The sequence below is a fragment of the Planococcus citri genome, chromosome 2 (assembly GCF_950023065.1).
Source record: "Planococcus citri chromosome 2, ihPlaCitr1.1, whole genome shotgun sequence".
NCBI classification, from domain to species: domain Eukaryota; kingdom Metazoa; phylum Arthropoda; class Insecta; order Hemiptera; family Pseudococcidae; genus Planococcus; species Planococcus citri.
This window is the reverse complement of record NC_088678.1, coordinates 70,088,855-70,105,037: the sequence shown is the minus strand read 5'-3', so window position 1 is coordinate 70,105,037 and position 16,183 is coordinate 70,088,855. Positions and strand designations below refer to the sequence as shown.

General features: G+C 36.0%; 3 protein-coding genes and 1 long non-coding RNA gene across 4 annotated transcripts in view; 2 read left to right on the top strand and 2 right to left on the bottom strand.

Moving 5' to 3' along the window:
• The window catches only part of LOC135837453 (uncharacterized), a 37,105-nt gene extending 35,666 nt beyond the window's left edge, over positions 1-1,439 (bottom strand). Inside the window, exon 1 of the long non-coding RNA XR_010557195.1 lies at positions 524-1,439. This is a non-coding gene — a long non-coding RNA (uncharacterized LOC135837453). The remainder of the gene's footprint in view (positions 1-523) is intronic.
• Positions 1,440-3,369: 1,930 nt separating this feature from the next.
• On the bottom strand, positions 3,370-6,009 carry eIF3l (eukaryotic translation initiation factor 3 subunit l). The gene is made up of 11 exons (XM_065352726.1): positions 5,833-6,009; positions 5,568-5,755; positions 5,404-5,488; positions 5,206-5,332; positions 4,888-5,135; positions 4,637-4,807; positions 4,393-4,563; positions 4,171-4,317; positions 3,931-4,094; positions 3,656-3,854; positions 3,370-3,571 (listed from the first exon to the last, which is right to left on the bottom strand). Exons 1-11 carry the CDS (start codon positions 5,851-5,853, stop codon positions 3,434-3,436), a joined length of 1,659 nt encoding a protein of 552 aa, XP_065208798.1. The 5' UTR covers positions 5,854-6,009; the 3' UTR covers positions 3,370-3,433.
• A 335-nt stretch (positions 6,010-6,344) lies between these two features.
• Prp19 (pre-mRNA processing factor 19) lies at positions 6,345-8,901 on the top strand. Its single transcript, XM_065352725.1, has 9 exons — positions 6,345-6,573; positions 6,672-6,821; positions 6,889-7,169; positions 7,242-7,436; positions 7,508-7,693; positions 7,768-7,968; positions 8,047-8,188; positions 8,262-8,475; positions 8,561-8,901. Exons 1-9 carry the CDS (start codon positions 6,555-6,557, stop codon positions 8,706-8,708), a joined length of 1,536 nt encoding a protein of 511 aa, XP_065208797.1. The 5' UTR covers positions 6,345-6,554; the 3' UTR covers positions 8,709-8,901.
• A 1,030-nt stretch (positions 8,902-9,931) lies between these two features.
• On the top strand, positions 9,932-14,741 carry LOC135837450 (nonsense-mediated mRNA decay factor SMG7-like). Its single transcript, XM_065352724.1, has 18 exons — positions 9,932-10,169; positions 10,274-10,329; positions 10,407-10,494; positions 10,578-10,706; positions 10,782-10,903; positions 10,988-11,158; positions 11,229-11,414; positions 11,492-11,675; positions 11,752-11,956; positions 12,040-12,183; positions 12,257-12,332; positions 12,400-12,513; positions 12,600-12,820; positions 12,907-13,067; positions 13,146-13,792; positions 13,868-14,165; positions 14,246-14,404; positions 14,517-14,741. Exons 2-18 carry the CDS (start codon positions 10,298-10,300, stop codon positions 14,622-14,624), a joined length of 3,045 nt encoding a protein of 1,014 aa, XP_065208796.1. The 5' UTR covers positions 9,932-10,169; positions 10,274-10,297; the 3' UTR covers positions 14,625-14,741.
• The last annotated feature ends 1,442 nt before the right edge of the window (positions 14,742-16,183 follow it).

Below are 16,183 nucleotides of genomic sequence, written 5' to 3'. Positions count from 1 at the left end.
AACCTAACGTAGAATCGTAAACGAACGCGAATATGATACCTAATTAATTCATTTTTCATTTAGGTACGTAAATCTTGAACAAAAAAGCAACACTATAACGTTAGAAAAAAAAACGACGTTGAAATTAACTCAATAAAACGAAAGAATGCGAAGAGGGCGGAGAAACGTACGTACGGTTTCATTGTAAGACACGCCGGAATTTGCTACTAAACGACTATACGAGAAAAACACATCAACGAACTAGAAAATATAACGCATACTGGTACAGGAACGCAAATGCTAATTATACGTACGTAAATTTTGAATCAAGGAACGACGTAAAATTAGAAAGAAAAAAAAACCGTTGGAATTTGCTCAAAAGACGAGAGAACTCGAAGAAAATTCATTTGAATACAATACCGTACGAAATCGTCGTTAAACGCACCGGAAATTTCGAGTAAAATAAACGAACACGCACAATATTCAAGCATCGAAGTATTATTTGGATAGATACATTCACGTAATAATTTGAATAAAAACTCACCGATTAAACGAAGAAAATCTGGAAATAAATGTGAAACAGGTGTGAACTGGTAGACCACTGGACGCCGGAAAACACGTACGCATCGAATATTACGAAATCAAAGAACACACCGGAAACTAGAATACGCGAAAACAATACGTAGGTCACCGATACCGTATTTAAATCGAATCACTTGTTAAGCATTAGAAAATCCGATGAAATTTACGAGAAAAAAGTCGTGAAAAACAAACCGTCGCAGCTGCAAACGAATACCTGTACGTACGCACTTCTTTAACTAAAAACACCGACAAAGAGAAAAGATCGAATCGTATATTACTTTACGTCACTTCGAGGCACATTGAACTGCAAAAAATTACCGAAAAGGCTAAAAATATCAACAAAATATCGCGAATAACTAGAATTATTAACGGAAAAGTGGGAGACTACCTTACAAGTGTCGACAAGAATTCAAAATGGTCGTAAACGACTCGATCACAATTACAAAAACATAGTTCCGAGAAATCAAACACTTTCGCGACGATATTACCGAATAATCGAACGTAATATTATTTTAAATCGAATTTACGAAACATTTTAATAAATATAAATACAAAATATCGTATTAATTAATAAAATTAAAGTACGTAAATCATTTATGCAACGTAAGAGTGTTTCCCAACGACTGAAATAAAAATGGCGTAGTAATACTTGTACAAAAAACACCTTACTGCGTTGAGCTAAAGGTGCGCGCAGCGTGGGGGGTTTGAGAACGTAAACAGAAATCCAAACGTAACCGAAACTTTTGTTTTTCTTCGTTTTTCATTTAGGAATGGAAAATTGATCGTAATAAATGAATCTAGAAATTAGAATTATTCATGGAAGTGGGAAATGCATTATTAGATTTTGTGTCATGAAAATAATATTTTTTTAAAGGCGGCTTGAGGAATAAACTTCTCGTCTTTTCGTTACCTATCAGTATTTACTGCAGAAGTGCTGATTCCGTACGTAGAATGTAAAATAAGCCTAGAATGAATTCGAGTAAGCATTAAATTACTATCGTTCGTAATCCAACGTTTAGGAATTAAAATACTTATATTCCATTTCAATAATACATCGACAACATCTTCAAGTTCATCGTCAGGATTAGCTCGGCTGAAAACTCCATTTTGAATTTGATCGAAAAGTTGCAATTCAGGATTGGCTTGGCTTTGTAATATTTTCTCGCATCGTAACCGTCTTTCTTGCTGAGCTGTTCGACTTCGTCGAAGGTCATACCGAAAATGAAATTATCCTCACGACCCATTTCTTCGGCCATTTTAACATCAACACCGTCCAATGTACCGATATAGTTGAAGCATCGTAGTTGAACTAAGTATAAGTACAAAACATATTGTTACATTTCATTATGAGTAATCTTTACGAAAATTTACGAATAAAATTTGATAATTATAGGTACCATGAACTTCGTATTACTAGTACCAGAAACTTCAGTACTTACTAGTAGTACAGATTTGTTCGCAGAGATCAGCTGCGGATACTATTTTTCAGCCAATGTTACGAGTTAATTTCCCAAATATATAAGTTTCAGTTTATCGCCAATATCGCGATCGTTGTTGACAATGTTGTCGACATAGTTGATCAATTAAATGATCTTAGCCATGTAATATCATGGTGCAGCCTAGTAAAATACGAATATTATAGCATAATACCCTAAATCACAACTAAATTATAGGAGTAATCAAGTAATAGGTATTTATACCTTTCCTCCAAGTAATACTGTTCTAGGAACGAGCTTTTCTTTAGGATTAGATTTAATTCTGTTTGTAGAGAGTTATAATGTGAACAATTGAGCAACTGAAGTTTATATTCGTGAATTCTTTTTACCTAAAATAAAAATTAAATGGAAACAGATAGATAAGCCTACCGCCTCTACCTCTACCCATCATGTTCGGAGCACCTCCGTCACTCTTCTGCGATTTAGGAGTTTTTATCGTTTCGTCTACGGATAAAACGAAACATGGAGCTAACAGAGTATTGAACTTCAGACCAAACTGACCCAGGACTTACATATTTGGCACAATAACGAGAAGATGCCAAAGAGCACAGACGTGCTTTAGACAGGTTTCAATCTTCAAATTCTATAAACCCCTCTCTCAAGTGAAAAAAATGCAATTTTTTAGTCATTTGTCACAGTTCATAATCATTAACTTTCAGTTGGACCAGCCTACAACCTTCCCTAATTGGTCCAATGGTCATAGGTTGGAACTCGAAAAGTACTCGTACATTGACCTTCCGACTCCAACTCAGCTTTTAAAAAGTTGTTGTTTGAGCCATTATTTGCATTTTCGACCTTAATTTCAATTGGCCTAAGAGGTGAAATTTTGACGAGTACAAAGAAAAGGTGCCACAGATATGTCTTGCGAGTTTTATCGTCCCAACATTATTCAACTCTTCTCCGGGATCCAACTTACTTTGTTAATGAGAGAACTTTGAAATCAAGCAGTTTGCATCTTTATAGAACTTCAGTTATTTCGGGTTTCTGCCGAGATCTTGACGAATTTTTCATTACTTACTGAGATGCTTCTCGACGCCAAACAAATGAAATTAACCAATACTTCGCGAATAAAACCGCATTCAATGTTTTTCAGTGCCTATTTGTAGACACAGTTCGACGAGCTCCTCGAAATTCACAACCGTAACTTACTAATACTCCTGAAGTTCAGATAGAAAGCAAAAACCAGATATGACGAAATTTTCCTATTTCTAAAGATGGATAGAAATCCGTTTAAGTAATGCATACTTACGGTGGGCTAAAATTTGTTTACAATATCGTAAAATAAAAAAAAGTCGGTAAAAGAAAAAAACCGTTATCTCTACATAACTTTTATTAAATAATTTCACAAATTTAAAAAAATGCAAAATAAATACAACTTACTGAACTCTCAAAGATTGTAATTTCTTTCTCAATTCGTCGAATTTTTGTATTTTTCTGATGAACAAGTCTGCATGACGAGTTGCCACTTTCGTATCGGCGATATGAATCATATCATTATCGATGTAGAAATCAAGCTATTAAAAAATTGAGGGGGAAAATAGTTAATTATTGAAAGAAACGAGCACATCATCGAGTACATCTTTTCATTATCAACTTACTTCGGAACCAGATTGGAAACTTCCATCAAGCCCAGAACCTCCTTTCGTCCAAACCATGTTCTTCATTTTGTGCTTAAAGCAGAGCAGCTGTTTCGTTAGTTCTTTTTCAGTATCGATATTCGAGCCGGATCTTTCGAGAACTGGTCTCATGAAAGTGGCCAATTTCGAGAGAGGAAGCGTTTTGTAAAGTTTCAAGTAACTGTAACATAATAAAAGGGTACATATCAGCACCATTTCTAAATTTCCCGGTGAAATGAGAGTTCAGCTGACGTTACCTTCTAATAGTAGGCAGCATCTCTTGCTGTCTAACTTCATCTAAGAAAATGCGAGCTTGATATTTGGTCGCATCTCGAGTATGATCTTCATGAATTGTTTCCGGAGATGGAGATGTTGGGCATAAAAATTTAGGACACGCGTACAAGAAACAAGATTCGAATTCCTACAATAATAAGTACAAGTTACAAGTTATTTGAAGGAATCGAAAAAAAATATACACAGAGAAAAAAGTGACTCACGTCAATATCTCCGCTTTGCATTCGGGCGATCTTATCGATAAAGCTTTTATCCCTAAGAGCTTGTTGGATCGATTCATCGATGTATTGAGGATGTAAAACCAAGCAAATTGACAACAAATTGTACATTTGTTCAGTTTGTTTGTTGATCTGCGGATAAAATGACACTTCAATTAGAATGAGAATTCATTTAAAATAAGAAAATACGCCAGATATCAAACCCACTTGATCATTCTGATAAGTTTTCGACTGGAACAACTGCTTAGCTCGTTGCAAATACAACAAAACCGAACTGAATGTACGAATAGCATCTGCATATCGTCTCATCATCATGTACGCGAATCCTACGTAATAAGCCATCGTTATCTGACACGCCGGAACAGAAGAATATTGACTCTGCGAACATTAACCCAAAAGGATCAGATTATCTGACAAATAGGTACTTCAACGGAAAATGAAATATTTATACCTTTTTATGAATTTCAATATTTTCCAGAGCTTTGACGGCTTGATAATAATCACCGAGAAGTGAATGCAAACGCAACAAACCGACCAAGGAGAAATATCCCAACATTTTGTACAACGAATGTTTACCAAAAACACCCGCAACTGAATCAGCATTACCACCGCTGGCTTGAACCTTTCAAAAAAAAAAAAAAAAAAAAGTTGAAACATAAAGAAAATGTTTTATGGAACGGAGATGGTACGAAGAATACTTACTTCTAACTGTTTTTTAATGTTGGATACATCGATGAGAGAATGTAACACATTCAAAACAGATAAAACGTTCCAAACACGATTGAAGTTGCCTTTATCTGAAAGTAAATCGATTTCTTCGATGGTTTTCTTCGGTCTAAGTTTATATTGAGAAAACGCTTGGAATTGATAAACGAACTCGTCGATTAATTCCCATAACCACACATCGGGCAATTCGAGCTGAAGTGGCATTTTATTCTCACTATCGGCGACTACGTGGAATTCAAAATAATTACAAAAATGTCAGATAATATTAAAAGATGAACTAAATCATATACATACGAAGAATTAGATTGAATAAGTTGCAATAATTGGAGAACGAATCAAATCTCTGCTGCAGAGTAACCGAACTACTAAGACGCGCGTGCAAATGCCTGAAGTAGAGTTCTTTATACAGAACTAAAAATGTCTGTGAAGTAAAATGTAATACATTAGCATGACATTTGACAGAATCAACTCGAAAAGTCTGACTATACTTACGCGATCGCCTTCAACCAAATGTGAAATGCTGTTTTCATCGGGCCAAGGAGTACGATCAAAGTATTCTTCGGACAATTTAGGGAACCTGGATGAAACGATATCGTAAAACTCCCAGTAACTATACTCAAAGACACTCTCGGGAAGTTACATTTGAGAAAACTTACGTGTTTTCGTACAAATCTTGAATCTCGTACATTCGCTTCTCTTTGATGGCGAGATGAAAATATTGAATAAATTGCTTGATTTGTTCGGGTATATCGGATGTTATTGAAGAATACCGATAGAATGGTCTTTCAACTTCTTCGGTGTATGCATCATAGTTTGACGTAGTGCCATTTTGGCCGTAATAACCCTGAAATTAGTAGAAAAATAATAGGAAATCGCTCAAGTTGAATGTTTCAAGTCAGAATGGAGATTGTTTATACTCACATCGTCGCCGTCGTCGTACATGTTGGAAGCCGTTTCGGAAAACTGGACACCGGTGAACTTGAATCAAGATGAAAAATACCTTAATAATGCGCAATTATCACTTAAATTACAACAAATTCATCAAAATTTATCGATGCATCAAGAACACCGACAAAAAAAACATGCCAGCGAACGCAAAGTAGAAATTTTCCATAAAAAAATTTCAAAAACTTTATTGGATTTCTGACGCTTTTCGTCAATTTTCAAGCAGCTTTTTACTGGAATTTCATTTTTAGATTTTTCAAAGTTTGATATTTTTTACGTTTTGAAAACTTTAAATTAAGTTTGAGCATAATTATATTAAATTTTGTAAAGTTTTAATTCAATTAAAAAAATTGTTGTGAATTTTCAAGCAGTTTTAATTCCAAAAAAACTGAATTCAAAATCATAACGTTTACGACTCAGTTCGCTCATAAAGCCATCAAAATTTTCCGACGTTTGTCATGTTTACATTGTGTAAAAGACGCCTACCCAAATGATTACATCCAGCGATTCAAGCGTTTTGGTCTTTTCTTTTGCGTGAATTTGACCAATTTTTTGCTTTAATCGTATTATTACTGTACAATTTTGACCGGATTATTATGTTGAAAAGTCTCCCAACTCATAAAATCTTATACAACAAATCTACAACATAATTATCCTCGTACTCACATTGTTTGAGCACTTCGTGATTGCTGATCAAAATGTCTCTAACTTGTGCTAGTAAGTTCAATTTTCTATCTGTACGAGTTAAATTTAATATATTTTTGTGTTTACATCAGTTGCTAAGTGTTTCAACATCATGATCTAATGTGTTTCAGTTTCCAACGAATTGCCCGAACACCCTGTGATCTCACCGGTATCTGGGTGTATCTTTGAACGTAGATTGATCGAAAAATACCTCCAAGAAAATGGTACCGATCCGATCAACGGAAAGGAATTGACATCTGAACAGTTGATAGATATCAAAAGTAATTCAAATCATCTCTTCACCAACTTCTTCTTGGATCAATCTAACACTGTGTTACTTGGTTACAGCTAATCCAGTGGTGAAACCCAAGGCTCCTACGACGACCAGTATTCCTGCTATATTGAAGCAACTTCAAGACGAATGGGATGCTTTAATGTTACATAGTTTTACTCAAAGACATCAATTACAAATAGCTCGTCAAGAGTTGAGTCACGCTTTATATCAACACGACGCCGCTTGCCGTGTTATCGGTCGTTTGACCAAGGAACTTACAGCCGCTCGAGAAGCGTTAGTTACACTAAAACCGCAAACAGGTGTTGCCGCAAATGCTACTGCTATACCGCAGCCAGTAAGTACATCGTGCTCTTAAAATACTCAAAATCAATCACGATCGACTTTTCATGAGTGTAATATCTGACAGGCTATGGCTATGGAAGCTGCCAGTATACCCAATCAGCCCATGGAGCAAGCCGGTATGACTGCTGATGTAATTCAAAAACTACAAGATAAGGGTACCATATTGACTCAGGAACGTAAGAGGAGAGGAAGAAGTGTACCTGAAGAACTCACTTCGGCGGAACGTATCAGAAATTTCCATACCGAAGCTTCTCACGTTGTACGTGTTAATCGATTTAGTAGTTATCGTGTTAGTACATTAGTAGATTAATGAGTTTGGTGATTATTTAGGGACTTCACAGTGCAAGTATTCCTGGTATATTATCGTTGGATATTCAAGCTTCCGATACTAGTAAGATATTGACCGGTGGTAGCGATAAAAATGCGGCTGTATTCAATAAAGATATGGAACAGGTGATTGCTGTATTCAAAGGTCACACCAAGAAAGTTACTAAAGTTATTTATCATCCGGAAGAGGTAATTTACAATCGAATATAGGTACTGCTTTTTTCTAACGAGCAGAACATTCATATAGTAAATTTTCATTTCAGGATGTAGTTATTACTGCATCGCCAGATACAACTATTCGAGTATGGAATGTCGGAGCCTCGCAACAAGTCCAGTTATTGAGAGCTCACGATGCTCCGGTCACTGGACTATCCTTACATCCTACCGGAGATTACGTATTGTCTACTTCTACCGATCAACATTGGGCATTCTCCGATATCAGAACCGGAAAATTATTGACGAAGGTACGTATTTACCCCTTTGTTCTAAAGCTTGTGTTTTGGGAAATAATTTCATTAAAATACTCCTTAATGTGTTGATAGGTAGCAGATCAAAATTCTATTGGTATTTCTTTGACGACGGCTCAGCTCCATCCTGATGGTTTAATTTTCGGTACTGGAACTTCGGATTCGCAGATTAAAATTTGGGATTTGAAAGAACAGTCGAACGTAGCCAATTTCTCTGGTTAGTTGATTGATTTCATCGTGAACAATACCCTGAATATGGATCAGTTCTCACGTTGTTGTGCTTTTTTCAGGTCATACCGGTCCCATAACAGCGATTTCGTTCTCAGAAAACGGTTATTATTTGGCGACAGCTGCCGAAGACTCGTGCGTACGTTTATGGGATTTGAGAAAATTGAAAACATTCAGGACGTTGAATCTAGACGACGATAATAAAAAATACGAAGTCCGTGACTTGTGTTTCGATCAGAGTGGAACGTATTTAGCTGTCGCTGGTTCAGATGTCAGGTATGCTTGAGTTTTACTTTTGTTCGAAATTAATTCTCGAGTATCTTTTGTAATCGTCTAATCTGTGTGATTACGTTTTTTAAAGGGTGTATCTGTGCAAGCAATGGGAAGAACTGAAAGTATTCAACGATCATACTGCAGCTGCAACCGGAGTAAGGTTTGGACGTCATGCTCAGTATATTGCTTCCACTAGTATGGACAGAACATTGAAGATTTATGGATTAAATAATTAAAAACACGTTGCTGTATCGCAGTTTTTTCATCTAGCTGATGTTACGTAATTTAAATGTGACAAGATTATCGTAAACCAATATTTTGCTATGTTAATTTTTAATTGTACGATGTAATTTTAATGGTATTTTCACTATCATGATTAAGTACATGCGTGTTGAATAAATGTCATTAAAAGTTAACGCATAATGCTAAGTAAAGTTTCTAGTTTGTGTCCACTGGGGTGAGAGTAATAATGTCGAAGGATATACGAAGTGCGAAATGTATTCAGGGACAAAACTGCCCCCCCCAACTCCCCTCCTCACTTGTGAAATTTTGAAACCGAGAAAAAAATCAAATTCTTGTTTTTTTAATTTTTACCTTGTCAGCTGGCTGGATTGTTCTCTCATATTTCGTTTTATTTGGCAAAATTGGTAATTTTTTTCACATATCGGTCTACAAATTTTCAGTTGCACCCCCCCTCCCTCCAAACACCTTTAATTTCTTCCCTGAGTGGAGTTATAAAAATGCTTTTTGATTTTGGAATTTTTGAAATGTTTCAATTTTTGATATCATTAATTCATTATGAACACTACTGTTCGTATCTGATGATCTAATCAGATTTTCCCTCCAGGATCTGAGTAGGTCTAATACGATCGATAGTTTCTTGAACATTTGAAACAGGAACAAAAAATGCATTGAACGAATAGAATTTTCCTAAAGGCTCGATTTGTCAAATCAAATTCATCGAAAAGGAAAGTTTTTCTTTTTATGCCATCAACAGGTTTGGCCTTTCAAGAAATGCATAACTTGCAAAACTTTTCTCACCTCTATTTCAATACTCAGAAGTCATTTTCATATTATTTTCTTTTCAAGTTCATCAGTTTCAGTGTTCATCGATCGTGTGAATCTGTTTCAAAATTTGATCACTTCGGGTAGACGAGTCAAAAAATGTAGACATGGAAACCCCTTAAGTTGGCCCTGCCCAACTTATTACACGCTGTATGGAATCTCGTGAAGAGTTTGTTCTCGTCGTATCCCAAAAATGAAAAATTCGCCAATTTTTGGCAGGTTCAGCTCAATTTCAAATCATTCATTTCGAAAGTTCGAACTTCTATTTCGAAAAAAAAATTGAATGAGTCCTCAGTCATGTGTTCCAAAACTCCAAAAGAACTACAGTTTGAGTAACACTGTGTAATTTTTCTGTGATTTCGTCCCCTTCCCTTCCCTAAAAAACGTTTGTGATTTTTATCAATATGTCGAAGACGAAATCAAAACAATGTGTTGAGATGTCAAATTTTCGCGGTTACAATCTCGAATAAAGTCCAAATTTCGATTTGTCTGCGAAGATAATTTGATATATCAATCGAACGAGAGAATTCCCATTGCTATGAACGTTCAAAAAATCAAAATATCCCATTCTCATACGCAAGTGGACACATTTCATCCCAACTAAATGACGACATTCCGCGCACCATGTAAGAGTAAGTGCGCATATTTTCTCATTATTTCGCGATATTATCGTCAAATATCTCATTTAATCGTATCCTCATCCAATAAAGATACTAATCGTTTACTTTCTCAACAGATTCTTACGCCAAAAGCTGACGAAATGGTTTTACAATTTGTTTCACAAGCGTTACGGTAAACACTGATTATGTAGATTTATCTACAGAATGGTTATTCATCGGTTATTGTAATCAATTAATGTTTTGTCATAGGGGTGCTGAGGAATTGAAACATAGGATTTTACGCTCAACAGATTTATTGAACGATAATGATGCTCTCATCGCTCGATTACAACTTCAAGTATACCTAGATTTCTTTTGGCTCTTATGACTCATTGTTTTGTACTATGGTTGAATTTTTCTAATCTTCGAAACCTATTGCAGAAAATATACCAGCAAGTCTTAGTACTAGATTTGGAGTATGCGATTAATAAAAAAATCGAGCAAGATTTATGGAACTTAGGCTTCAAGAATTACATAGATGCTTTACAGAAACTCGTTAAAGATAGAAAAGTTTGTATCATCTTTGAAACCGAATAAATTCTGTTTCATTCATCTTCATGAAATATTTTTCTTTTAATTTTATAGAATCCAAAACGAAATGAATATCAAGGATTGTTGAACATATGTCTGGAATCTGCGAGCGGATTTTATCTGATATTATTAGAAGAGATTTGTGTAACCTTTAACGTTAGTTTGCCATTTCCTAGGTAACGTGTTTCGAGTACATAAATTATTCGCTAATTATTTACAACACGAATGAATAATTGGAGTTGTTGATGATTTGATTTCAGTTACCGAAAATATACCTATCTGCAGTCAAATTCGAGAAAGTCTCATATCGATACTTTAATCAAACAACCCCAGAAGAGCTCCTGCTATTACATTTGTCAGCATTGTTTGGTTCATTTAGGTGACATAGCTCGTTATAAATTTCGCTGCAAACAAGCTGAGATTTTTTATAGGTACATGGTGTTCTATATACGTTCGAAAAGGTTTCGTAGGCGAAGGATTACTCATTTGTGTATTTTTCAGAAACGCTATTATCCTAAGCCCTTCGAGTGGACAACCTTATAACCAATTGGCATTGTTGGAAACTAGTCGAGGAGATAAATTAGCCACCGTGTTTTATTATGTTCGTAGTATAGCTGTTAGGAATCCGTTTCCAGCCGCTACTTCTAATCTAGCACTGACCTTAAATAAAGCTAATGTGAATGGCGAGTAAGTAGCAAGATTTCACTCCTAGTTAATCCATATATGTTTTTTTTCTCATCGATGTACAATTTGATTGATTTCAGTTGGAATACGGAGAGTAAAACTGTGTTATCTTCTAACGAATTTATAACGTTGTTCTTAAAAGTACACGCGTTATTGCATTTAACGACTGATATTTTACCTTGCGCTACGTACGTTCGTTTATTATCGACTTCATTGACTGCTCATGTTGCGACTGAATCGTTCACATCGGTTAATCTGGTCCAGGTTCGTAATTCGACGTTTTCTACGGCGAAGAAATTGAATCGAGACGATTAATTACGAGATTATTTGCTTCGTTTAGATGATGGTGATTAATATGTTCGCGTATTACAATGTGAATAACGAAGGAGGAAACGCTGTGGATGATAATCAATTGACTGCCGATGAAAAATTTACCAAAGCGTTACTTGTAGAGTTGATAGCTGGTTCATTGAACGCATTTTTATTACCCATTTATACATATAAACAAGAGGATAGCTTACTGCAATATTTCGCTTTACCAGCAAGTATGTAATGAGATAATTTTTTATGTAGATTTTGACGAACGATAGCAAGTTTTGTAATCTGATCTTTGATTTTTTTTTTGCAGTTAAAATTACTTTGGATTGGCTTCGCATTCATTCGTACGTATTGGACGAACCAGGTTTCGTGAATAGATTACAAATATGGCCAGCTTTTTGTAAACTGATTAACGAATTGGAACCTTTGTTGAAATCTTATACCCCTGAAAAATGTAAATTTACGTTTCATAGAAAATCTGGAACGTTTTCGAGCTGTGTTTTTAAAAATTTTATTTCCTTTTTCAGTAAAAAATGTGACACTTCCAGAAGAGCAAGATTTACAAGGATTTATACCGTTGCAAAATGCTATCCCAGAGTTCAGGTGAATTTTAAAACTTGTTAGGATATCGTTTTTGTTTTTCTTGGTAGCTTATCGAGCATTTTTACAGATATTTCGACAATGAAGTAGACCTAGATAATTTGAGCAAGTTGAGAGCACACAGAATTCAAAGTTTTGCTACCTGGTTAGCCAACGAATCGCGTTTTTCGTTAATAAAAATGTGGTAAGTACTTCTGTTTCCATTACTTACCTTTTTTAATCGCCTCGTATGATTCAATATTTAATTTAAACGTTCGATTCGCTTCGCAGTAAATCAGAATCGGGAAATACTAAATTCGAAGCCACCATTAGCGGTGTCCAGTCTTCCAATGAATTAATTATCCAGCAGTTAGAAGAATTATTACAAAACGACTGCAGTATTAAAGAAGATACCCAGAACAGTAACGGCGACGAAATAGAAAAATCCGCTGCCTGCGATCTAGATACCGCAGCGGTCATCAATCTGGCTAGCAATGTTGCCAGTTCTGCCAGTTAGTTTAATTTCTGATATAATTAGACGGTATCTATTTTATAAATTTCAGTATTCGTTTATTTTTTTGATTTTTTTTCTGTTTAGAAAATTTCAACAAGAAAAATAAAAAGGCCGGAATATTGAAAACGCAAAGCTTCCTCGATAAAAAGAAAGAAGACGCTGCGAATGAAAATAAGAAAAATCCTCGAAAAAACATCGCCTTACAAACCATCTTGAAACGTAACCAAGAACAGGAGCATAAACAGGTGCTTATTTATTTGAATTCAAAAAAACATCCGTCGACTTGGGAAAAAATTGCATACTAAAGGTATTATTTTCCACAGGTCACGTTTAAAACACCATCGCCAAGTTTATCAACCTGCAGCGATACCCAAGACTCGATTTCTCCATCGATGAATCATTCGCAACTTTGGCCTTCGAATTTATCATCGAACAATTCCCAAACATCTCTACAGCCTGCGACTCATTCGATGTTCATATCGTCATTTTCGGGAGCTTTCCCAGATCCATTCAGAACCCTACCACCCACACGTGATTTAAACGCTGCTCGTAACACGACGACTCCGTCTCAACCGAATTTAAATTTCAATAAAAATTCGCCTTTTTATACGCCCACCATTAATCCATCAGATCAGCTGAATTTTTCACCAGTTACTGCTCCGACGTTTCAAAAACCCTTTATCGGTATACCCAACGATATGGGTTTGGATATATACGGATCGAACGGAGCCACCAACGATAATCGAAATCAAAACGTTATCGATGTTAATTTAATGGCTGCTTCGATGAACGATAGACACGTGCAGAGGAATCAGTTCCATAATCAAACTAATTTGAACTTCTTGCCGCCTTGGAAACAGGATTCGAATCCTTGGTGGGTTGACGACAAGCAGCAGAAAATGATTAACTCTGGTCCTGCTTCCAATACCAATATGATAGACGATCAGTCGAATTCCTTTTTCCATTACAGGTGAGTGAATCGCCAGCTCTAAATATGCTATGAATTTGATTTTTTGGAAATGAAATTATTATTTTATCTTTGTAGGAATCCGATAATGTCTCAAGTGTCTCAGCCATCTAATCCGCCATCGTTTAATCCAACTAATCAGATGCAATTTCAACCGCAACAAATACCAGCTCATCTTAGACCTATATCGCAACCTCCTCAACAGCATCCTCAATCTTCACATCTACGTACCCAAAATTCTTCGGCAAATCTGTTGAATTTATCTACAGGGTTATGGCCTACTACGTTCAAGTCGACGCCTCAACCGCAAAATAACATAAATTACAGTTCGAACGTTATTAAACCGATATTTGATCCATTACCTTCGTATAATCAGGTACAATACTTTTTTTTGCGCCTTTCTAATCTGCGAGGAGATATCTTTTTATAATATCATTTTGACATTCTGTTGTATAGAATACATTATCGAACACAGAAGACAAAAATACATACGGACAACACTCCCAGTTACCAAATAACACGTATTCGTTATTCAATCCTATGTGGAGTGCCAGAACCGACGACCAGCTCAACCAATCCAATAACACAAATCCATTAGCAGTGCTGACGCAACAGGTGAGTCGTATTTTCCATTTCACGTTATTCGATTTACATATTTCTCAACCTCACGTAGATTTGACTCTAGAATTAATGTGTGGTATACTTTTTACCTGTGCATGCATTACAGTCTATTTGGTCTGAAGGCATATCACCATTACAACGACTGCTCGAACAGCAGAAACAAATCAGAGAAGGATCCGCTTATCATAATACGCAACAGCCGCCAAACGAGTAGATTACGAGCGAAACTGAGAATTTTTTTTGATTTTTTTTTTACGTTGAAATTTCTTAACGAATTTATATACCTATTTCTTTATTTGTTTTTAATAAAGCGTAATGTGGTCTCTATTAACCGACTACCTGTTTATTTGAGGTGGGGTTTGGGTTTGGGGAGTTCCCAGTGGACGATTTTGTTTTAACAACGGATGAAAGAAAGTCGAGTTTTGGGTTAATTTCGATGGACTCTAGTAACGATGAAAAATTGAATCTCTGAAGCTGAACTGCGCAAAAACGGCGAAAAAATACGATCATAACGCGATTTTATGTGCCTTAATAGACTTCTAAACGACCCCCTCCCCTCCTCCCACTAGAATTCAACGCTGCATTGTCTATCCAACAATATCGATGTGACCTATCAAAATGATATGAAATTTCGCGCTGAACTCGATAATCACAATCATTTTTCATTTTGACCCTCCCACAGTGGAGTGTTTTGACAACTTTTGACCCCCCTCCTCCAAACTGAATTTAACTAACTATGATGTTGAATAAATTTTGCACAATCAGAATAATTCTCGTATTCGTTATCTGAACATGTTTTTGTTTCTAAATTTTCCATCCAATCTGCACCCCCTCCACCTCCCCTCCCCTTTCCTTTCATGACTTTGGAACATATCGATGCGACCCATCAAAATGGTATAAAATTTCACGCTGAACTCGAAAATCACAATCATTTTTCATTTTGATCCTACCACAGTGGAGTTTTGATCCCCCCCCCCACTGAATCTAAAATCTAACTATGAGGTTGAACAAATTTTGCACAATCAAAATAATTCTCATATTCTTTATCCGAGAATGTTTTTGTTTTCAAAGTTTCCATCCAATCTGCACCCCTCCCCCTCCCCTCCCCCTTCCCTTTCCTTTCATGACTTGAGAACATATCGATGCGACCCATCAAAATGGTATAAAATTTCACGCCGAACTCGAAAATCGCAATAATTTTTCATTTTGATCCCTCAATGAAGTCACCCCCTCCCCCCCCAAAATTAATCTGGCTATGAAATTGAACAAATTTTGCACATTACACGTCAATATATGAGAGTTTATGTATATACGCAATCCAAATGATTCTCATATCCGTTACCTAAGAGTGGAATTTTGATTCAGAATGTTTCATACAATCTCCTTCCCCCTCCCTTTTCTTTTCAAGTCACTGATAGAACATGGATTTGAAATCCATTAAAATGGTATATCGAATACTGTTGAAAAAGGCGCGAAAATCCGCTTGAAAAGGAAAAGGAAGGCATTGAAAAAGGGCGAGGAGGGGGTTGAAAAATCGCGAAACGCCCAAAAAGTACGTCTAGGGCATGTTCTCAATGTATTTACCAAATGGTAGCTTCCTAGATGAATTTAGACGAGTGTGGGGAAAGGCAAAGTTTTACAAAGTTGAAGAAAACACAAAAACCTCTGTTTTGGTCCCCTTCAAATTGCTCCAGAAAAGTGATTTCTGGATATGTGAGCATGAAAACTGAAAAAATAGTTCGTAGACTAATAAAAACAGCGCTGGGATCCATG

What these genes read in the sequence shown, in the direction of transcription:
- LOC135837450 (XM_065352724.1), top strand. Translation starts at nt 10,298, where the DNA reads ATGGTTTTACAATTTGTTTCACAAGCGTTACG. An exon ending in TTTTCGTTAATAAAAATGTG is followed by an intron (nt 12,514 to 12,599) that starts GTAAGTACTTCT and finishes TTCGCTTCGCAG; the next exon opens with TAAATCAGAATCGGGAAATA. An exon ending in AAGAACAGGAGCATAAACAG is followed by an intron (nt 13,068 to 13,145) that starts GTGCTTATTTAT and finishes TATTTTCCACAG; the next exon opens with GTCACGTTTAAAACACCATC.
- Prp19 (XM_065352725.1), top strand. An exon ending in ATACCGAAGCTTCTCACGTT is followed by an intron (nt 7,437 to 7,507) that starts GTACGTGTTAAT and finishes GTGATTATTTAG; the next exon opens with GGACTTCACAGTGCAAGTAT. An exon ending in CCGGAAAATTATTGACGAAG is followed by an intron (nt 7,969 to 8,046) that starts GTACGTATTTAC and finishes ATGTGTTGATAG; the next exon opens with GTAGCAGATCAAAATTCTAT.
- eIF3l (XM_065352726.1), bottom strand. Translation starts at nt 5,853, where the DNA reads ATGTACGACGACGGCGACGAT. An exon ending in TGTACGACGACGGCGACGAT is followed by an intron (nt 5,756 to 5,832) that starts GTGAGTATAAAC and finishes TACTAATTTCAG; the next exon opens with GGTTATTACGGCCAAAATGG. An exon ending in ATATTGAAATTCATAAAAAG is followed by an intron (nt 4,564 to 4,636) that starts GTATAAATATTT and finishes TAATGTTCGCAG; the next exon opens with AGTCAATATTCTTCTGTTCC.